At 43.2% G+C, this 24,091-nt stretch overlaps 1 protein-coding gene across 1 annotated transcript in view; it reads right to left on the minus strand.

The window, feature by feature from the left end:
* The window catches only part of LOC121917276 (transcription factor GATA-6-like), a 38,446-nt gene extending 21,699 nt beyond the window's left edge, over nt 1-16,747 (minus strand). The window contains exons 1-2 of the mRNA XM_042443062.1: nt 16,525-16,747; nt 13,950-14,944 (exon numbers count right to left, since the gene is read on the minus strand). Coding sequence (XP_042298996.1) covers nt 13,950-14,907 — 958 coding nt within the window. The 5' untranslated portion in view covers nt 14,908-14,944; nt 16,525-16,747. The remainder of the gene's footprint in view (nt 1-13,949; nt 14,945-16,524) is intronic.
* Between the last annotated feature and the right edge of the window lie 7,344 nt (nt 16,748-24,091).

Below are 24,091 nucleotides of genomic sequence, written 5' to 3' on the forward strand. Positions count from 1 at the left end.
CCTCAACCATGGAAACCCAGTAGGCGAACTTTGGCAAGCCCCATGATAGCTTTAGGGTTGCCACACAACAACAAGGGAATTGTCGTTGAGGGGCAAGATTTTCATGGAGCATCAGTATTCTCATTGCTCCAGAGGCTATTCCCACACATAGAATTTATATAAAAGCATAATTTAACAAATTGCAGTATTCAAGGAGATCAGCATCAGGATAAGAAAGTATCACACTGCTCAGCAGCCAGGATAAAAAAATACTCCCCTTGCCAATACAAGGCCAAGAGGATGAGTGCCAGCTTGGCCCTTTTGACATGGGGTTCCTCAACCTCTGGGGGATACCATGGAGAGGTTTCCTCAGGTAGACTGTGACCACCACTTTTTAAAGCCCTCAATATTCCCTTTCTAGCTACTTCACCCTCATTCGGCCTCTGAGTTCACTACAGTTGAGATCCCACTTTTCTTTCCTTCAAGGGCGTTCATGTTTTCCCTGCAGCTCATTCCAGGTTCTCCAGAACCTAACCCTGGCCACTGAGATGCCTTGGGCTTCAACTCCCAGCAACTTGGTCGGGGATTCTGGGAGCTGAAGTCCAAGCAACACCTGGAGGGTCACAAGCTTGGGAACCCCTGAAAGAGATGGTGACTCCCATAAGGGTTTATGGACAGGATAGACATTGGAAGCCATATCCCAAGTTCTCTATGCGATCTACAGACCCATGTCTGGAAATGGTCTCTCTTATTTTCTTCATCTGGAAATGGTTCACTTATTCTTGGTTCACTTATTATTGTTCAAAGCCCATCTCTGCTCCCTCTTCTCTGGCCCTATCCACACTGCTGAAATAACCCGGTTTGACACTGCTTTAATTGTCCTGGCTCAATACTATGGAATTCTGGGAATGGGAGTTTGTTGTAGGCCCAGAGGGGGGCAGGGGGAAAAATCTCCTATAAGTGGAGTTTCTGTGCTTCACTTTCTCAAGAGCCAACCCCATTGACTTCAATGAGATTCACTTCTGAGCTGATGAGTAAACCAGAAGTACAGTGTTTGTAACTTTGGAGTAGTTGAGTAGCAATGGGAAGCGGTAGGGTGTGGTGGGGCTATTTAAGTCACAGCTTCAGAGGAAGGCAATGGCAAACTCCTTCTGAACAAATCTAGCCAGGAAAACCCTAGGATAGGGTTGCCATAAGTCAGGATTCATATCGGGATCCTCATTGCTTTTCCTTCCAGGGACAGAGGCCACAAAAATCTTCTTCCAAGAAGAAGAATTCAGATTGAGCCTCCAAGTTTACTCAGGAGTAAGTCCCATTTCCTTTGCTAGGATTTGCTCCCAAGTAAGGAGACCACTGCAGAGCTGTCAGCTTTGTACACCTATTATTATTATTATTATTATTATTATTATTATTATTATTATTTATTGACTGTAAAGTTTGCACATAGTAAGGGTCAAATAAAATAAGGGGGGGAATAAAACCTGCCAAGCGGCAGTACAATCTAAAACAACAACATTACATGATCAAACACCTCTAAAATAATAAATTAGGAGACAAGGAGGCAAAGTAAGCAGGAGATGAACAACCAGGAATTTGGATAATAATAATAAATAATAATAATAATAATAATAATAATAATATAATTTACCTGAATACTCTTCATTTGGAGCCAGCCACCTCTCTCTCCCAAATTTGGGATTTATTCCAGTAGTACAGTGTTGTACAGTACTACAATTTGTACATTTATGTTGTACATTCTAAATGTACATTGTAGTACATTGTACATTCTAATTGCACATTGTGTATATTGAACATTGTACATTCTAATTGCACATTGTAGAAACAGTACAATACTACAATGTGCAGTTTAAACCAGCATGTTTCCCTACTTAAACCGACCAGCCATTTGATCCTCCTGAGTGTAAGTAAGCGCCTTGGAAGCGAAGAGGAACAGACAGAAGTTTTCCTTGGCATCAAATATATAAATGTATTATATTATTATTATATTATTATTATTATTATTTATTATTATTATTATTTATTAAAACGAAATGTTGAAACCCACCCACTGATCCTCAGGTCTATCTTATAAGTGTGTCAATGGTTCCGAACCGCTAAACTCTCTGCCTTTCGGTTTCCGCTGCAAAAACTCTTTGTCCTTCTTTTATTGCAGCAGAGAATTTTGTCAGCCTCCTGGTTTGAGAAAGGCGGGCGACCCAATAAGTAAATACATAATAAATGTCCTGAGAGATCCCCCCTTAAAAATGGGAAAAAAGCTTCTGAGATTCCAGGATCCCTTTACAAAGGATCCTTTCAGCCGATCGGCCGCCAATATTGGAATTAAAAACGCGGAGCCCGCCGCGCTGAGATCGCCTCGCGTTTTCTTCGGAGGACTGTCCTCCTTTGTAGCTTTGCAGCAAATGCAGCCTGAAGGCTCACTCGGTGATCTGGCCAAGTCACACTCTCTCAGCCTCAAAGGCAAGCAAAGGCAAAACCTCTCTTGAGAGCGAACCTTGGCAAGAAAACCGTTCGGCACCGCTTTTGAACTGCCACGGCTCCATGCTCTGGAATTCTGGGATTTGTAGTTTGTGGTGGCAGGTGCCGCCACAAACTACAAATCCCAGAATTCCAGAGCAGGGAGCCTTGGCAGTTCAAAAGCGGTGCCAAACGGATCCTTGCATCCTCCAAGTTCCTCCTAAAGTATTAATTAAGCACTTCTAATGTTCCTATTCCAAATAGGAATAACCTGTCCTTTCCTTTCTTTTCCCTTTGTCTGTTATTCTGTAGCCCTTGCAGGATTGCTACGTTTTTAGTCTAATCAAACTTCTCTTCTTCTCAATCCCGCTCTGTCAGTTTCCCAGTGGCTTTGATCAGGTTGAACTTCAAAACAGACTGAACGATCTCTGAACACTTGGAAAGTGCCACTTCCCCCCAAGAACCATCTCACAGGTTCCTTAGAAACGGGGGCATCATCAGCTGAACCACTCAGGGGCTAAAAGCTGCAGTTAGGAAAATCTGGACTGAATAGGATCACAAAAAAGCACTTTAAAAAAAACCAAAGTAACACTACTTGCCAAATTTTCCAGATATCGAAAAATTCCTAGACTCCTTAGAAACTATTGGACACTTTCAACTATACACAAACTAGGAAATTTATAAGCAAACAGAAAATTAGCACTGAAATAAATGTTGAAACGGTATATAATATATAATAAATAAACAAACAATATATAATTCATATATGTATATATATAATATACACGCACACACACAAACTAGAAAATTTAATAGGCAACCCAGAAAATTTAGTACGAAATAAATATTTAAATTGTATATAATATATAATATATAACAAACTGTATTAATATATATATAACATATATATAATAATATATATAAAACAAAAAATTATATAAGCAAATCAGAAAAATTTAGCACTAAATAAAGTTTATTAACTTGTAGTAGTTGTCTTTTCCCATCAATATTTCAAACCATCTGGAAACTTAATTTTATGGGATGAGCCTGTCCTTTTGTGTGTGTGTGTGTGTGTGTCAAATATTATCTTGTATGCTGGGGTGTGTGTATATATAGTATGTGTACACACACCACCACACACACACACAATATATATTATAATATATAATATATAACTACAGTCCCATATAATATATTTAAAAAACCTACAAAAGATTGGTCATAAAATGAAACAAACATCATGTGGCAAGTAATCCCGTCTTCCAAGGCTGTTCTGAAAAAATGATTTTGCAAGGAGACACCCAGTCTCTCCTCTTGTCCTTTGGGCAATTAAAATGGGCTTTTAAAGTGATAACAGATCCAGGTCTTTTTATCTGGCTTGTTGTCAGAGCAAGTCTGTAAGGTAGATCCCTGCTCTTTCTAGAGACCTCAGGCCACCCCCCAAATCTCTCCTGCGGTTGACAAAAGATCATCCCAGATCCACCCACAATCCCTGAACTCTCTCTCTCTGCTTGGTGGCCATTTGTGAAAATTCATTAACATACCAGATAAGATTTGACCCCCCAAATAGGACAGGCTCATCCTGTGAAATTAAAGTTTCCAGACAGTCTGAAATATTGGTGGCAAAAGAGCAACAACTACAAGCTAATAAACATTTACTTCCATGCTCTTGTCTCTTACTTGTCTCCAGTGCTTTTCAGTCCCACTGTGTTCTGGAGCACCAAAATTATTTATTTGGACTCGGTTTTCTTTTCATTGTTTTAATCAAAAAGTCATTTGCTTTCCATATGCTCTTGATTTGTTTCCTAAAAATTCAAGATTAAATTCTGGGTTTCACAAACCGTCTATTTGCCACGATTTAGTACCACTGATCTGTATTTTAATCAAAAGATATCTTTGTGACCTGCATATAGTTTACACTTCATACACTTAACTGCAGTTAAAGTGATTTACTATTAATTATTTGAGGTAATTAGCGGTGGGAATTTTTAAATATACAGTATATCTCCACTTTGGAGTCTGTATTAATCCATGTTATTTTTAAGGGACCAGCTGCAGAGTATGTTTGATAGATGGCTTAGAAATCAAATCAATTCAATGGTAAGTACACCAATTTAAACAGATCAATGCAGAACTTAAGTGTCTTTAGGGGAAAAATTTAAATTGTAATTAATGTTATTCTAATCTATTCTGGTTAGTCTAGTGAGACTATAAACCAAACTCATGTTGGTGCAGGTGTGAATTACAAAAGCAATATCTATATCGCTGTGATCAGTTTACTCCACAATGAACTGACTGGATAGCTCTTTTTACACATATGGAACTGTATTGAACTATACATCTCCACCTGACTTCTTATGAATGTTATGAGCATTGAGTTGTCTGCACTGAAACCAGGGTTCGAATTCCCTTTCAGCTTAAGATGATGACAATGGCAAACCTCCTCTGCATAAATCTTTCCAAGAAAACAACAGCAAAAGATCCTCATCATTAAAGTGAAGGGCCATAACAACAACAAAGATTTTCATATATACATTTTCATATACACATATATACAAAGATGTTCATATGCACATATATACAGTTTCATCTATACATTTCCAAAGAAATTGTTGGCAGGAAAGGTAAGGCATATGTTACTCTCTAACAGAAAAACAACCAAAATGGTTGGTATCCCTTATTGATTCCAGAACAGAGCTCAGCGCACTTGAATTGGGTTATATTTTTATATAAATTCACTTGAGACCATGGCTGTGATCCAAAGACTGTTTTTATATGTCCAGGCTGCATCTCTCCGCCATCACTTACAAGAATCAAGCAAACCTATAGTATTCGTCATCATTTACTACATCTACTCTGTATTCACACACTTCTCTATGTGTTGAAAGGATATTCCTAAAAAGCCTAGTCAAGTAGGCCGCTGTATCAGTATTAACGATCGGAGGGAGGTTAGGTGAGAGAAAGTAATTAGCTTAAAGCAAAGGTGGGAATCTCATGCCCCTCTAAAGGTTTTTTGGACTGCAGCTCCCAGCAGCTCTAGCCAGTAAGGAATGCTGGGAGTTGCAGCCCAAAAAATATCTAGAGGGCCCCATGATTCCCACCTCATTCTGCAGCTAGAGTGATGTCTGTTCTACATTATCTGCAAAAGTAGCCCATACCACAAGTGTAGAGCTCTTAGGATTGGGGCCATTTTCCAAAAAGATTGACCCTATGCATGGAGTGGTTTATTATTGTGTCATGAGTGCCCTTGGCTAAACGACCTACTCAGAAAGTCTGAGAAGGTGAGAGGTTTTGCCAAACACACAAGTCACTGAGTCACACACCTTGAAATATCTAGCAATTGTATTCATTGAATCATTGAGTTGGAAGAGACCACAAGGCCATCCAGTTCAACCCCCTGCCATGCGTATGTAGCAGCACGCAGTTGTAAAACAAGCGAGATACAAATAATAAATGTCATAACAATAAAGCACAGGCCTCTTGAACATTTTCCTGCACTGAAACCCCAACAGAGAATCTTAAGTAATAGCAGATTAGATAGATAGAGGAGAGCAAGTTTCTTACTGATAGACTATTTCTCTTGCTATTTAAACTTCTTTATCTATAGTCACAGTGATAATCTTTGTATTTGACCAACTTATCTAGGCATCCTACTGGGCATCCCAATTGGAAATACATTACAATAGGGCTTGAGTTGAGAAAGTTACTTTTTGACCACAACTTCCAGAATCCATTGGCTAACATTGACCATGATAGCTGGTGGATACATTTTTTAACTTTTTGAACTCTGGTTAGAATAAATCCAACTATATTAGTAACTTTTTATACAACTTTTTGAACTCTAATTAGAATAAATCCCACTATATTAGGATTGGCATGTAAGGAAACTAAAGCAGCTGAAGTGTGTACAAAAGATACAGTACAGTTATGCTAACATGTGAAGCAATGGGCTACTTTCAAGTCAGAATCTGAAACTGAACTGGCACTGGAATATCGAAAGAAATTATCTTGCTGCTTATTTTCTCAGAGCATACATTAGTGGTGAATTATAAATGGCTTTCATGCTGATTAATGTCCTCAAAAGTGGTTAATTACTGTCTCATAAAAATAACATCTCAACATGGAGAGTTTCCCTCTTTGATTTCCTCTATTTCATCTGTTTTAGGTAAGACACTAGGGCTTCAGTCCCTGGCCTAGGGAGTACCTCACTGAATAAAACAATATCCAAGTAAACATGGAATAGAGGATTGTGCTGCATAAAGTCTCATAGCATTAATTCAGACAATGTTCTAAACTATTTTTTTTAAATCAATAGTTTTCTACACGAGTTAATTTTTAAAATTTCATCCACACTTCTCAGCATTTTTAATCTTTTTCAGTCGTCCTGAAAATCTTTTTACAAACACAGTTCAGTATTGGGAAACTGTAAAGTTACTTGGTCAGTCATTGAACTTTAACCAGTTAACAGCTTACGATGTCTAGAAAGGCATGTAACCCAATTGTGAAAGACCTAATGAAATCCCCACTACCCCAAAAATTGCCAGGTCAATGTCCAAACTCCCAGAATACCCCAGGAAACATTTCCAACTACTGGTCTATTGAGACCCCACGAGTTTCACAAAGTCTTCTTAGGCAAGGAAAACTCAGAGGTAGATTTGCCAGTTCCTTCCTCTGAAATACAGCTTACAGCACCTGGAATTTGTTGGTGGTCTCCCATCCAAGTACTAATCAGGGCTGACATGGCTTAGCTTCCAAGATCAGATGGGATCTGGTGCCTTTACATAAAGTAAAACTTTTCTAGGTGTCAGACTTTGAGTTGGATTGTAAACATCTCCTGCAATTTCGATGGGGCAAGGATGTAATCAAGCCACAGATAAGGCCCTAAGGGAGATTTCCTTCCAAACTGCACATTTTAAAAGGCTGCAGTCATATTCTTTTTGAACACCTCCTTCGTGTTGATTATTCCATCAGGGCCGATGGAACAGAGGCTCTACAGATCACAGTCTGACTGCTTTTCCATAGTGTCTGGGAAATTTACAGAGCTGTTGGATGCTACTTGCATCTGGGGGTCACAGAGTGGTGCAAGAAGGAGAAAGGACTGCTACTTGCTGCCTTTTGTAAATTTCCCTCCATGATCCCAAATGCAAGTAGGATCCAACAGTGATGTCCCATGCGCTCAGTGCTAAGGGCCTCTGTATTCAGTGAGCTTTATTTCCAGGTAAACAAATGGCCTAAGGAACTGCTATGGACAAAACTGGTATATCAATTATCCTGGTGATTTTAGTTTTCTTGGTAATATTTGGGTAAAATTTCACTCATGTGAGACAGGGTTGAATTAACTCTGAATAAATTCTGTATTAAAGAGTGAGAGTAGAGGACTCTTTGGGGAGCTTTAAGACTAATACGTTTAATTTAGCAAGGCCTTTTATGGACTGCCATCCACAAAAGCTTAATTCAAGTTAAATTTATTAAGTCTCCAAATTCTCTCAAACCTCCTCTTAAGAGAAACCTTTTTAAAAATCTTAACAAATGCTCTCAGATATATATGTATGTTGCTCTTGGCAATTTAATATTAATGAGTAACCCTTATGTAGTAACATAGCTTTAAACTTCTCTGACCCAAAATTAAAACAAAAAATTCCCCGCCTTACACCTATCTTATTATTGTTTATGGCAGCAGACAACATCCCACTGTCCTCACTGCTAATATATACTGAAAAATAGGTAGACTTAAAAATGAGGCATGGGATATTTTACAACACTAACCAGGCATCTGACTGTCTCCCAGACATCTTCCTTTTCCCTTGCTGATGTTAGTACATGTTAACAACATGCGTGCAACATTTCACTTGTGGACAGCAGTTTCTTTTATTAGATAATGATCTTTCAAGAGTAAAAAGAATTAGGAGAATAGAAATATATTCTTTAAAACTACTTATTTCTTCTTTTAATACTACCCAGACCCATATTTTAGGGAAGAGGAGGGTTTTAAAGGGAAACCAAACCTAGCCATAGACTTCAGTTGCTTAAAGATCTCTTCCAAAGAAGTGGCAGTTAATTTCCAGTAACACCCACTTTAATTTAATTAAAATTAACTTCGTAATTTAATTGAAATTAACATGGGTCAGTGTATTCGGAGGATTGCTTCTCTGTTCCTAAATATAATCTTTTAAAATGCAATCTCAGTGTTTATCTTTTAGGTTGGCAGTTATCTCTTCCTTTCCCTTTCAATTAACCAGCATTATCTCTGTCTGATTAAAGTTAATCTGAATCCTAGAAAGGGAATTTCTCCTTGATTTAAACCCAAAGTAAATCTTGCTCTCAGATCTCCTGAAATGAAATGGAGGGGAGAGATGATTTTAAGCAACACCTTCTTGTTATAGAATAAATATTGACACTACGGTTTGCGCTGTATATGACTAAACGATTTGTTGTAAAATAGCTGGAACAAAATATTCAGCCAACTCTGCACATTTTTGCCGCATCTTCTTTAGATATTTCATTACGGATTCAGGACCAATTCATTTTCAAATTATTCTAGTGAATTAACTGACAAGCATTGGGACCTTCTATATGAAAAAGCTTTATAAAGTAAAGGGAAATGTGATCGACTGGGATTTCAGTGGACTGACTTTGTAAAAAAAAACCTCTTTCTTGACACCTTCAGCTGCTTTTGGGAAAGCAGGAAAAAGTAGTGACATATTAATGAATATTAGTACTAATCAAATGATTGTTGATTTTAACTATTTGTTCCTGGTGGTGGGATTTAATAGCCGAGTGGTTTAATTAGTGTTCAGTCATGAACCCTCTTTGAGTGGAAAGGCAGGGTTTTTAAAAAGCATTGCAAAGAATATGTAAAAGCTTACAGTAGAAAGAAATACAGTCCCTGTATTTTGGAGGGTCTTCTTTTCATATGTGAAAACCAAAGGTGGAAAGGTGGTTCCCATGCCTAAACAAAACCGCCCCAACCTTTAATTAATTCCTATAAGTAAATTGAAACTATTACTAGAGACAGCAAGATAAATAAATTTTCTCCCCCCCCTCCAAGCAGCTTGATCTCTGTTTCATCTACTTGCATGTCATTTAGTAAAGGAAGACCAATACACACTTGGTAGTAAGCCTCACTCAGATCAATGCATACCAATCGAACCAGTCATGTGTAGAAGAACCATATTTTAGATTCCAGTGAATAAAGGGAGAGCAAATGCACAGGAGTAAGCTTGCCTGAGCTGAATGGGGCTAAAGTTCCCCAGGACAACCCTAGGCAAGTCTGGCCCATCACAGTTGCCTACAACGCAATCCTATTTTTGTGGGACTTGCTTCCTAGACACTGCATTTAGGACTCCACTTTTGAAGACTATATGATAGATAGATAGATAGATAGATAGATAGATAGATAGATAGATAGATAGATAGATAGACAGATAGATAGATAGTCTGTTTAAGTCCTTTAAAACACCTTCACCTAAAGGCCTGGCCATTCTAAAAGTAGCTTGTTATTAGATATATCTGTTCAGTTCTTCACAGAAATATTCTGTGAATATTTCCACTGCACTCAATGGGGTTCCTGCTCTTTCCAGCTCACATATTTCCAGCCTCTCCTTTCCTTCCCCCACACCCCAGATTTCCAGAGCTCAGGAAAGTTACTTTTGGGATGACTACACACACACACACACACACACACACACACACACACACACACACCCACACACACACCCCTGCATAAAAGTTTCTAGGCCCTACAGATTTCAGAACTCCACCTGGCAGCCCAGATGGAAAAAGTGGGTCTTTCCCTCTCTGCCTTTCCTTCCACACCTTTTCCTCACCTCTGGGAAAAGGATGAAACTACAAAAACAAAATTAAATTCAATTAAAATATCCCCTTTCCTAGCCCTGTTTCTTCTCCTTACTTGCTTTAGCAAAACCCTGGACAGGTTACTTGTCAGTAAGGCAGTGATAGCAGCCCAGCCGAGATAGTGAAGGTGGAGAGAGAGAGAGAGATGAGGCAATCTAAGGAAAGATCCTTATAAACCATTTATTATTATTATTATTATTATTATTATTATTATTATTAATCTTATTCCAACTATTTGCTATATTCCAACTATTTGTCAGTCACCACACTCAATGGGGTTCCTGCTCTTTCCAGCTCACATGTTTCCAGCCTCTCTCCTTTCCTTCCCCCACACCCCAGATTTCCATCGTTATTATTATTATTATTATTATTATTATTATTATTATTATTATTATTATTATTTCCTTATATCCCGCCTTTCTCCCAATATAGGGACTTTCTCCCAACTAACCCAACTCTATTAGTCTAACCTACTCTTCCCTCCACTGAAGTTTCAAACTGTGTCTATATTTTCTTTTCCCCAGGAGTGGCATGTGTGTATGTGAGAATAACTCTTTTTCCTCTCCTTATTTCCAATGGTGTCCTCCATACCATTTGCACTGTGAGAAGTATACCCCTATAGCCTGGATTTAGTCAGAGTCAGCCCTCCATACCTACAGATATGGGATTTTACGGTTGTGTGTCGCTTTATGTTGCTGTTTTGCGGCATTTTTGTATTTTTGTTTTTGGCAAGATTTGTTCAAAGGTAGTTTGTTTTGCTCTTGCCTTCCTGAGAGAGTGTGACTTGCTCTGGATTTGAACCCTGCTCCTAGCCAAATGTTCAAACTACTCAAACCACTCTTTTGGCCTTAACCCCTTTGATTTCACTAACCCAGATTCAATTTTTGGGGGTCCCACTTAAAGTAGACCCACGGAAGGGCAAAGCCCAACACTTTGGTAAATCCAGTGATACAATAGGTCTACTCTAGTAAGTCTTAGGAACTGGTTTTGGCTTAGTTTGAGATTCAGGCTAAAGGTTTCCAGCAAGGCAAAAAAAATGAAGGCATTGCTCCTCCAAATAAGAATCCAAACAATTCAAACAAGGCAATTCCCTCCAGTCTCTACATTTCTAGTGTTTGCTGTGTTGCATTTTCCTAACTTTGACTTTTCCCCTTTACTTCCACATATTTCCAGAGCTGAAGAAATTAAGTTGCTGCAATACTGAACATTTGGAAACTAAAGGAAAAATATCTTTTTTGGGGGGAAATAATTCTTATTTGAAGTGCAAATATGCCCTGCTTTTGCGATCCTTCCCCTACACTCCCTTTTGAGACTTCAGCCACCTCCCTAAGGAACAATACATTGAAATAGCCACCATTTCTAGTTTCAAAAGCAACTGTTTAAGCAACTATTTATTTTAAGAGGCTTGTAGCCTCCGAAAGAGATGTGAACAGAGCCAGGGAAACCCAGCCGCACCCCAAAAAACGGGGGTTTCCGCAGAATTTGTTGCTATTGTGTGCCTTCAAGTCGTTTCCCAACTTATGTCGTAGGCGACCCTAAGGGGAACCTATCAAGGGGTTTTCTTGGCAAGATTTGCTTCAGAGGGGGTTTGCCATGGCCATCCTCCGAGGCTGAGAGAGTGTGACTTGCCCAAAATCAGTTTACAGAATTAGGAAGAGGGATTGCTTTTCTTTCTTTCTTTTTAAATCACCTTGTAGTCGCCAGAGGACAGATATTCTTACATTTTTTATTGTGCTGTTTACCTTGCATAACATACATTGCACAAAATTGAAATGCTTATCTATAAGAGCTCTTTCCGGACCTCTTATTGTCCTTCTGGTCTGTGTGACTTGTATCTTTATATCTTATCCCTTTCTGTTTCCCTGGCTTGGTTTTCTTCATTTTCTTGGGAATCCTCATGTAGTAGTCTAATGAATACGTTTGTATTTCTCTTGGCCTGTTTTTATTTTTAGGAATAAGAAGAGATTTCAGAGGAGGAAAGGAAGGACACGATCCCCATTCTGCTGTCGAAGGTCGCGGTCTGATTCCAGTTTCTCATTGTATGCTATTTTCTACTCATGGTCCAACCGCGAAGTGAGTGGATCAAAGACTAGACATATCTCCCTGAAAGGCTGTCCTCTTCCAGGAGATAGATAGATGCTATCATCTGTCTATCCTATCTATCTATCTATCTATCTAGCTAGCTAGCTAGCTAGCTAGCTATCTCAATGATCCTGGAATATATATAGTCCAGGATCATTAAAACAGATAGCTAGATAGCTAGATAGCTAGATGTCCCAGTTATCCTGGAATATATATATATTTCAGGATCATTGAGCTGGACAGACATACAGACAGACAGATATCCCAATGATCCTGGAATATATATATATATATTTTCCAGGATCATTGAGATAGATAGATGATAGCATAAAAATATATAGCCCAAAATACAACATAAAAATGAAAATAATAATAGTAATAATAGTAGTACTAGAGTAGTAGTTCTGCAAATATATATATATATATATATGCAGAATTATTATTATTATTATTATTATTATTATTCATTTTTATGGTGCCTTTCTCCGAAAAAGGGACCCAAGGCAGCTCCACAAGCTAAAAACGAAGAGCTCCTCCGAATCTCTTCCTATTTAAAGGCCATTTCGGAACCACCCGACATCTAAAGACCATTCCAGAGCAAATCAGCAAAGAAACTTTCCCCCCATTAACCCCGCGGGAATAAGAAACAATGAGGGCCGGTGTGGTTCTGAGCGTTGGAGATCCGGGTTCAAATCCCCGCTGGGACATGAAGCCCCAACACTGGGGGGACATCGCCTGAGTCACACTCTCTCAGCCTCTGCGGATGGCAATGGCAAAACTCTTCTGAGCCAACCTCACTAAGGAAACCCCCCATGATGGGCGCTCTAGGGAATCCAACAAGCAGAAGGACCAGGACAGTCATAAATCCATCTGTTCCAGTATCGACTGCCTTCCTTTCAAACATGAATCCATTCATTGAACTCAGTGGGATCCCAATGGTCGGAGTTACCGATTGCTGCTGGGATTAAAGGTCTAGCATCTTCAGGTTCTTCCTGTACAAGAAGATCCCAAACTGGCCTCAAGAGTGATCCCTTTATGGATTGCTCAGCAAAAAGATACATGGAATTATTATTATTATTATTATTATTATTATTGGGCTCTGGGAAGATTTTCTGATGAGGATGAAAGCTTTTTCTATCCCCCTTTCCCGACCCAAACCGAGATCTTTTTACTAGCTTTCTGGGTAGATCCAGTATCCAAACCTAATTTGCGACAACAAAAACCCACCAAACCACGGATCCCTTTCTTGGGCCAACCAAAATGCACAGTCTCCATGCTGCAAGCTTTGGAAGCTCCACTGGCTTCTTCATCGGGCCAAGGGCTTAAAAGCCATCGGGGGGGGGGGGATGAAGATGTTCCTTATGGGGCTGTTTTTCGTTTTGTTCTCGGTTCAGATGCTCCAGAAGCCAGTGGAGCTTGGAGAGCTGGCAGCATGGCGTTAGTGAGGCCTTGTGGTTGTCCAAGGCATGCGTTTCTGGCTGGGTCTTGGGCTGCTGCCGCCCAAGGGAGGCCTGGCTGGCTGGGCTTGTTGCTCTGCCCTCCGGCCTGGGCCTGCTTACCTGCCGAGGGGGCCCTCATGGCGAGGGGGGCGGCCCTGGTCCCGGGGAAGTGGAGCATGGAGTTGTCGAAGGGGCTTCCCCATCCGCCGGGGCTTCCGAACTGGGCTCCGACGTAAGGCCCGTAGTAAGGTCCGTTCAAGGGCCGGGGGCTGTAGGGCTCCCGGGGTCCGCCGTTGGAAGCCGGGGGGCTGTAGGCGAAGCGTTGGCCGCAGGAGGCGCCGCCGTTGCCGGGGGCCCCGTAGGAGGAGGCGGCGGAGGGGGGCGAGGGGCTGTCGGGGCCCGCCGTCGGAGGGGCCCAAGGCGAGGGCCCTCCGCTCTGGCCGCCGCTTTGCAGGTAGGGCAGCATGGAGCGGGTGGGGGGCACGTAGACGGGCGAGCCGGAGGAAGGGGCCCCGAAGGCGCCGCCGCCGTTGCCTGCCCCCGCCGCGGCTGCCCCGGGGGAGGAAGGGTCGTAGGAGGCGCCCTGGTGGAGGCCCTGCGGCGGGGGATGATGGTGGTGGTGGTGGTGGTGGTGATGGTGGTACATCTCCTCCAGGGCCGTGGGCGGAGGGGGCCCTTGGGTGGCGGCGGGGTCGTGTCCGATCTTGGCGGCCGCCGCCGCCGTCGAGGCCCGGCTGGACCAGAGGAGCTTGTTGGCCTGGTCGAGGTCGGCCAAGAGGATGACGTCCTCCCAGCTGGGCAGCGCCGAGGGCGAGACGAAGGGCCCCAGCAGCGCCCGGCCCTCGGGGAAGGCCGCCAGCGGAGCCCCGCCGAGGCCCGGCTCCTGCTTGAAGGTCCGGAGCGGGAGAGGGCCGGGTCCCCCTCCAGGGGAGCAGCCCGAGGAGGAGGAGGCCGAGGGGGAAGAAGGGCAGGGGGGCTCCCGGGAAGAGGAGCAGGAGGCCGAGGAGGAGGAGGAGGGGGCTCCCAGCGGGAAGAGGGCGTCCTTCAAGAGGCACCAGCCGCCCTCGGCCAGGGCCATCCAGAGCCAGCCCCACGCCGCCCCCGACGGAGCCTCCCTGAGAGAGAGAGAAAGAGAGAGAGAGAGAGGGACCTCGGTGGGTGGAGAAAAGGAGGCAAGGAAGCACCCGGTTTAGTAGGGGTCCCAAACCCAGCAGCCCCCGGGCCTTTCTCCTCCCGACCCACCCCTGGGCCCTCCCCCGCCCTCCTCCCAATCCACGCCGCGCCTGGAGGAAAGGTGACAAGGCGGCCTCTGAGGACGTGCAGAGTGTCTCTCTCCCTCCTCCCCCCAGCACTAAGTAACCTCTGCTCCCCAAGTTGGCAGCCGGAGCTTTCCTAGTCTTAACACGGATCTTGGAGCAGAGAGATCTCGTGGCCCTCCTGAGACTCAATGAAAGAAGGAAGTTGGCAGCAGGAGCTTTCCTCGAGTTCGGTTTACTTCCTGAGATGCATTTAGCTCTCAAAGTTTGGCAGCAGGAGCTTTGCTAGCCTTCCGCCTCCTTCCCCAGATGCCTTTCTTCGAGCGGAAGCCAGGGACAAGGCGATCTCTGTCCTCGGAGTCTGAGAAGGGGCTTCTTCCAGGTTTCTAAGAACTGGCCACAAGCAGGACTCTGGCTTCCACTCCACCGAAGGCACCTGAGGAAGGAGACTGTCTCAAAGGGGTTACAAGACCTCTCTCTCTCTCTCTCTCTCTCTCTATTATTATTATTATTATTATTATTATTATCATTAAAATCTAGCAAAGCTTCTGCTGCCTATTTCTTTCTTTCAGTTGGGCTTAAAGGTACTCCAAGATCTCTCTGCTCACAGATCCGTGTTAGTCTGCCATTATTAGTGCGTGAGGAGGTCGGTTCAAATTCCAAAGCCTTTAGCTATGGAAAGAAAGTGGCAACAAGTCCAGTTTGGACGATGGCACAGTTTCTTGATGTTCACTCCATCCATCTAAACTGGGGGCTTTCCAGAGGGACAGAAAGGCAAAGAGATCGCCCTGTGACTCTGCAGGAAACTCTACAGCTTGCCACTTCGTTTTCCTGCTCAAAGGGATCTGGGTTTGAATTGACATTCTCGCCACCGAATGCATCTGAGGAAGTAGACCGAAGTCTAGAAAAGGAGGACCCTGATGGCCTGGGACCCATCTTTGCTTTCCCCTCTCCCTCTTTCTGTGCAATGGGAGGTTAAGAAACAGGACAAATCGGATTCGGATCCACCAGGGAAAGAGAGGGAAACCAAAGGGGAGTGGGGGAAGCAGGGATGCGGAGGCGGGAGGTCCTGGGTTCGCTCCTAAGGAGGCTTTTTTGTCTTTGGCTGACTCCCAGAGGGGCCGCCATCTCTCTTCGCTTCGGTTTCAGCCCATGAGTCACTGGATTTGGAAGGAAAACAATAGGGAATGCAGAATCGGGGGAGGGGAAGAGAGAGATGCTGCATCCGTATTGGAGAGAGAACTCGGTTTGAGAGCGCTTGAACTGCCCTGGCTCCATGCTCTGGAATTCTGGGAGTCGTTTGGTTTGTGGCAACCAGAGCCCCTCCCAGAATCCAGAGCATGGAGCCAGGGCAGTTCAAGCGCTCTCAAACCGAGTTCTCTCCCCGCAGGAGTGCAGAGAAAGAGCCCGATCGCCCCCATCTAAGGCCCAAGGACTACCTCTCCTCCTCCGCCTCTTCCTCCTCCTTCTTCTTCTGCCTGGATCGGAGTCTGTCTGTCTGTCTGTCTCGCTCTCTCGGCTGAAGCGGAGGAGGTCCAGCCGAGGCGGGGAAGGGAGCTGGCCGGCCTGCGAGGCTCCGCTGGGTCCGTCCAGCTGGGGATGTCGAAGAGGCACAGAGCCAGAGAGAGAACGAGAGAGAGGAGGCGCCTCTGGCAGCCTGGCCGGAAAAGTTCAGCTGCGAGAGACTCCTGATTGGACTCCGAGAGGGAGGGGGCAGTCCCTGAGCCCCAGGGGGCCAGGCGGCGCTGGGCAGTGCCAGCCAGGGACCCAGGAGGCACTGGACAATGACAGTCAGGGGTCCTGAAGGCGATGAGCAATGCCAGCGAGGGATCAAGGAGATGATGGGCAATGCCAGTCAGGGATCCAGGAGACGATGGCCAATGCCAGTGAGCATCAAGGAGACGATGGGCAATGCCAGCGAGGGATCAAGGAGATGATGGACAATGCCAGTCAGGGATCCAGGAGACGATGGCCAATGCCAATGAGCATCAAGGAGACGATGGGCAATGCCAGTCAGGGATCCAGGAGACGATGGGCAATGCTAAGGAGGAATCAAGGAGTCATTGGGCAATGCCAATGAAGGATTAAGGAGATGGGCAATGTCAGTCAGGGATCCAGAAGACGATGGCCAATGCCGATCAGAGATCCAGAAGACGCCACTGAGCTGAGCAATGCCAACCAGGGATCTAGAAACCGATGGGCAATGCCAAACAGGAATCCAGAAGACGCAGAGGGACCTGGACAATGCCAGTCAGGGGTCCTGAATACTCTGGGCAATGCCAGTCAGGGATCTTGAAGACGCTGGCAATGCCAATCAGGGATCTAGAAGATGATGGCCAATGCCAATCAGAGATCCAGAAGACGGCGGAGGCTCTGGGCAATGGCAGTCAGGGAGCGGAGCTCCGCTCTGGGCCCCACAACACACTCCAACTCCCAGAATTCCATAGCTTTGAGCCAGAAAAGACGTAAAGCGGTGTCAAACCGGGTTATTTCTCCACTCTGGAGTCCAATCCTCAAAGTACTCTGCCTGGCATACCAAGGTCTCCTCCGAAGCATCATCTTCCTATTTTCCTGTTGGGGTGAAAAGGCTTTTTGTCTTTTCTTAATCCCCCAAACCCACAATATTCCGTCTTGGGCATTTTCCCCTGTCGGAAAAATCAAAACAAATACAAAGCAAAACAAAAGCATTACTTTTTCCCCCCGATGCAGAAAATCCCTTCTTCCTATTCAAACGCTCGGCCAATAAAATAACTTCTCTTGCGTTTTTATTGTAGGCTTTCAAGGATGGATCCATTGCCTTTTCCCATCATCCTGAAGGATCCTTCCCTGAAAGATCCCTGAGGGGTCGGAGAGTTTCGTGCCGCTTTGGCCTGGGGGCCACACCAAACTACACTTCCCAGAATTCCATAGCACTGAGCCTGGGCAGTGAAAGTGGTATCAGACCGGATTATTTTCAGCAGGGCGGCTTGGAGCTTCACTTCGCAAGGACCAAACTGCGAGGAAAGGCTGGACTAGAAGGGATCAGGTCATACTCTTCGACGACATCATCATCATCATCATCATCTAATTATTATTATTATTATTATTCGAGGAGTTTTCCACCACTTCGGGAGGCGATTGAAGCCAAAAGACCCAATGCCTTATGTAACAATATATAATAATACATAGAATTCAAAGCTACAGCTGTATTTGTCTGTAGAGTCAGTATTTTAGAGAGATCTTGTGGCACCTTTGAGGCTCACTAAAAGAAAGAAGTTGGCAGCAGGACCTTTCCCAAGTTACTGTCTCCTGAAGCTTAGGCAAGCTCCTGCTACCAACTTCTTTCTTTGCACTGAGTCTCAAAGGCGCCACAAGGTCTCTCTATGGAATAATATATTATTATATTAATGATATAGCATAATATAATAATACAAGATAAAATAATAATTATTGTATTAATAATACCACTACATGCATTCATGCTAATATAAAACAGTGGGTCCTTGTTATGGGTTTGGTTCCAGGATTCCCCCGGGGATAACAAAATCTCAAGTCCCATTAAATGTAATGGCATAGCAAAATGGGGTCCCTTTTACAAAATGGAAATTCAAAGTTGCTGTTTCAAATCCATATTTTTTTTATAGACGTGGATACTTCATGGATAAAAAAAACCTGTGGATAAAGAGGACCGATTGTACATTGTTATGTTGATAGTACATAATAATATAATTATAATACTGTAATATGTAATACATACTAATATGTCATTATATACATATTATTATTGTAGTTGTAGTTATATAATAACATATAATAATAATATTGTTACTGTATATTATTATATTGATAATACATAATTATAATAATATATAAAACATACTAATATACCATTATATACATATTATTATTGTAGTTATAGTTATGTAATAATATATAATAATATTGTTGTGACTGTATATTATTATATTGATAATACAGAATAATATAGTTATTATATTTATATAATACATACTAATATTATTATATACATATTATTATTATTTTAGTTATAGTTAGTTATATAATAATATATAACAATATTGTTGTTGTTACTGTCTATTGTTATAGTGATAATACATAATAATATAAGCATAATATATACTAATATATTATTATATACATATTATTATTACTAGTATTATATAATAATAATAATAATAATAATAATATACGTGTTATTATTATTATAGTTATATTTATAAAAAAACATCTAGGGGTAACTGTGTTGGCCATTCAGCAAATCCAATAAGATCCCAACAATGATACCTTTCATTGGGCCAACCAAAATAGTTCTATAATAATATATAATCATGAACATTGTTGTTGTTGTTTTTGTTGTTGCTATCCCTTGCCCGCCTTTCCCCACAGAAGCAAGGCGGGGCACAACAACAAAGAACAACTCTGGTCCCGAAAGGAATCGCAAACTGGTTTCGGGGTCTGAATGCGGCACAAGGAAGCCATACTCAGCATGGAGATCCTTTGGGCATATCCTCCTGGGCAGAAGGTGGGAATGGAGGACAGGCCCTGGGAAAGGAGGACTCCTGGGCCCCCCTGGGCACAAGGCCATGGGAAGCTTGCCATAGGCACCTTCCAAACAGCAACAACAGACACACAGAGAAGAACTGAAAATACTGTATATGTCTTGCTTGATTCGTTTGGCCTCTGATGCACCTTTCTTTCGCTTTTGCGTTTGGGGCTGGAAGGGGAATAGTCCAGATGAGTCCTGGTCCCATTGAGCTCAATGCCTCTTTCTCCCAGGCAACGGTTCCACTTAAGCACCATATCACGGATTTCCCACTGAAAAGGCATTTTTAAAAAGAACATCCTGTTGCTGAAAAATAATAATAAAAGAACAGGGTGTCTGGGTGAAAAGTAAGTAAATAAAACGAATCCAAATAAAATAAACCCAATTGATCGGAATTAACTTGGAAGTGTTCTGGTAATTATATATATGTATATATATATATATATATATATATGTATAAAAAAATTCATGGATATTCAAGTGCCATTAAATATAATGGCCGAGCAAAATGGTTCCCTTGTATAAAATGGAAAAATCAAAGTTTGCTATTTGGAACTTATGCACACGAATAAAACATAGCTAATGGTATTATTTACATACTAGTCATTTCTAGTAATTAGTTAAGTTTGTGAGGGGAAACAATCTTCTACATCCATAATGGTTGAGAACCTATTTCTTCCTTTTAACTCTTAACTTTGTTGTTTTTCTTTTTACCTTACTAGTATTTATTATACTCTTTTAAATCCGTGGATTAAAAAAAATCCGTGGATAAGGAGGCCCGATTGTGTGGCTCTCAGGCTGCATCCGCACTACGGAAATAATGCGGGTTGACACCACTTTAATGAAGTGTGGATGCAGCCTCTGGTCTATCTCTCCCTTTACTTCCTTGTACCCCTATGGACATTTTTATTTATTTATTTGCACATCCAGGCTCCCAGAATAGATGCCTCTAGACTGGAGAAATAACGTAGTTTGACACCGCTTTAACTGCCCCGCTTCTGGATCCTGGGATCTGTAGTTTGCTGAGGCATCCTTTGGCAGAGAAGGCTCAAGCCCTTGCAAAACTAGAGTGCGGGCAATCCAAACCGGGACTGAGGGCTCCTCTCAAGGCTGCATCCACACGGCAGAAATAATCCGGTTTGACACCGCTTGGACTGCCAGTGTTCCATTCTGGGGAACCCTGGGAATGGCGTCTTGCTGTGGCCCCAGAGCTCTCTCCAACAGAGAAGGCTCACAAAAATCCAATTCCCACCATTCCTCAGAATGGAGCCAGAGCAATTAAAGCGGTTTCAAACCAGATTCTTTGTGCTGTGCGGATGCAGCCACAATCTCTCAGTTTTAGGGGAGGGCAGTGGCAATCCTGCTCTGCTCTGGGGCCACAACCGACTCCCAGTCTTACCATTCCATAACATGGAAGCCAGGTCAGTGTCAAGCGGTGTCAAACCGGATTATTTCTGCAATGTGGCTGCAGCCAGACATCAATGCAGCCCGATCTTTGCTGGGATCCGGGAAAAGTAAGGAAGGATGATCCCACCCAGGATCTATGGACAGGTTGGACTAGTTCTTGAGGGGGGGAAGGTGACAGGAGAGGAGCGATGGCCTGCCTTGGCTCTGATTCCTCTCTAATGGCTCCAGGGTGACCTGCCTTTTTAACCTCCAGCCTCTTAGGCTTTTTCATCCCAGGGGAGCTGTCTGTTTACTTTATAGAGCCAGCCACACATTTATTTTTATTTTCTCCCCTCTGCTCTGATAAGAAACCTTGGCCTGGCTGGAATTAAAGGGCCACTGGGCCACAAGGAGCTCTTCTTTCTGGCCCCTCCATCCCAACTAACCTGCAGGGAAAAAACAGCTGGGATTGCAATAGTTAATGCCCCCCCCCCAAAAGACACTTTCAGTGGCCAGGCAGCTCCAAAGTGATGGGGAAATAACCTTTTTTGGGGATGTGAAGGGAAGGGGATCCCTGTGTTGTGTGGTGTGGGTGTCACTGTACTTTGCTACATACCCTTGGGTCTGGTGTGAGAGTATTATAATCCTGCAGTGTGATAAGGCCCAAGAGGGCTTTTTCAGCCTCTTGCAAGATTCTTGCAACTGGAAACATCGGTTCATAGATAGTTTTTTTGTGGGTTCTAGAAGAGTTTCTTCCTGATGTTTCGCCAGCATCTGTGGCTGGCATCTTCAGAGAATACAGCTACAAAGAATGCCTTCTCTGAAGATGCCAGCCACAGATGCTGGTGAAAGGTCAGGAATAAACTCTTCTAGAACATGGCCACATAGCCCAAAAAACCCACAAAAAGACTATGGCTGCTGGCCATGAAAGCCTTGGACTTCACATTGGTTCATAGAATCATAGAGTTGTGGTCTCTTCCAACTCTGTGGCTCTACATGTTTCCAGTTGCAAGAATTTTGCAAGAGGATGAAAACGCTCTCTAGGGCCTTTTCACACTACAGGCCTATAACACTATCATACCAGAGAACAGAGCCAAGGGTAGGCCTGTTGTTGGTCGTGTACAATATAACATCCAAAGTCCACAAAAGAGGGGTCCCTTTACTGGCCAAACAAAACGCACAAGAGACATCTTCCCAAGTTCTACTTTGCAAAACTCCAAATCCCAGGATTCTGTAGGATGGGCCCCTGACAATTAGAGGGATGTCAGACCCCATGATATCTGCATTGTAGACACAGCCTTTGGCCCAACACACACTGGAGAAAGGATCCAGTTTGGGACTGCTTTAACTTAGAAATCGTAGAAACATAAAGAGATCACAAGGGCCATCCAGTCCAACCCCATTCTGCCATGCAGGAACTCTCAATCAAAGCATACCCGACAGATGGCCTCTGTTTAAAGACTTCCAGGGAGGGAGACTCCACCACACTCCGAACTTCCCTGGCTCAATGCTAGGGGATTCTGGGAACTGTAGTTTTGTGGAGACATTTTGCCTTCTCTGTCAGAGAGCCCTGGCACCACAATAAATTGCAGTTCCCAGGATTCCCTAATACAGGGCCAGTGTAGTTAAAGCAGTCTCAAACTGGATTATTTCTGCATTGTGTTTTGGGCCATAGTCTACTTCCTCAGATGCATGGAATGAACTGGGAATGCCAGGAAGGATTGTAAGGACCAAGTCTGCCAAAGATAATGCTACAACTTCTGGGGTTTTGGGATTCATGGCAGTTGAAGTGGGTCCAGCTGCACTAGTTCTGCAGTGTAGACACACCCTTAGCCCTCCAGGTCAAACCCATTTCCTTGGGAGGCAGCCCAATACAACAAAATGGGCCTTTTTTCTCAGGAGACCTGAACAGGACGGTAGCTCTTTAATCTCTTTTCGTGCATTTGCAGAAAAGGACCCAAAGAGAGAGAAAGGTGGTTCATTTTCTTTAATCCTGTTTTTTTTTTAGGTGCCAGGGAAGTGAAGCGAATTCTGAGCTAAAGAAAACAAACCCAGCAACAAAAGGGCACTCTCTGATTCCAACAGCCCCTCCTCTCTCTCCTTGGCTTGAATGGCTGTTTCTAATGCAGATAGAGAGATGGAGAGCCTAGCCAAGATAAACCCATCCTGCGAAGAAAAGGCTCTTCCAGAATGGTCAAAAGAAGAAGTGGGACATTTTGCAAGGTGTCGCCTCCTTGTCCACCCATGGACTCTTTCATTCTTTGCTCCTAGGAACTTCTTGGGGTTCTTCCAAAGCCTGTTTTAAACCCAGGACATGGTTTGTCAAGTTTGAAGGGTTTTAGATTGAACCCAAGCAATGCACCCACTTAAAACAACACAACACACTCTTCCTCTCCTGTCTGTCTTCAAAGGAGCACATCAGGACAGTACAGTAGGAGGCCTTTGGGTCTCCAAGAACTAGAGACACAAGGCAGGTGTGGGTCAGTGTTCAAGTCTTAGCATTGTAAATGTAGGTGAGGTTAGGAGCGCTGGAATCATTCTTGCACAGGCCCAGGAAAAAGCTTGTGAAGCTGGGATTACTTCTGCAGTGTGTTTTGGACCTAAGTTGGATCTGTGTTGCTTTGGCCACATCATGAGAAGGCAGGACTCACTAGAAAAAGACAACAATGCTAGCAAAGGTGGAAGGACCTAGAAAGAGAGGTAGACCACACACCATAGATTCAATCAGGGAGGTCATGGGTATGGATTTGCAGGACCTGAGCAACAAGTGGAGGACAAGATCTATTAGAGATGTTTCATCCACCCACATAAGAATCCCCTCCATGAAATTTTCCTTCATTTCCAAAATTTCTTCCACTGCAAAGGAAACACTGAAGATCTTTGCCCTGTTTGCATTTCTTTGCCTACCCCTTTTCATTGGGTGCCTAAACTACAACTCTAAATGCTGAACTGAAGTTTTAAGTTACTGTCATGCTGGAAAGGAAGGGTTTGTAACACTGCTGGGAGGGTCAAAAGTGAGGCCTGACTCATCTAATTCCCATTGATTTCAGTAGGAACTAAGTACAACATCATTTAAT

This window comes from Sceloporus undulatus, unplaced genomic scaffold, assembly GCF_019175285.1.
Source record: "Sceloporus undulatus isolate JIND9_A2432 ecotype Alabama unplaced genomic scaffold, SceUnd_v1.1 scaffold_14, whole genome shotgun sequence".
NCBI lineage: Eukaryota > Metazoa > Chordata > Lepidosauria > Squamata > Phrynosomatidae > Sceloporus > Sceloporus undulatus.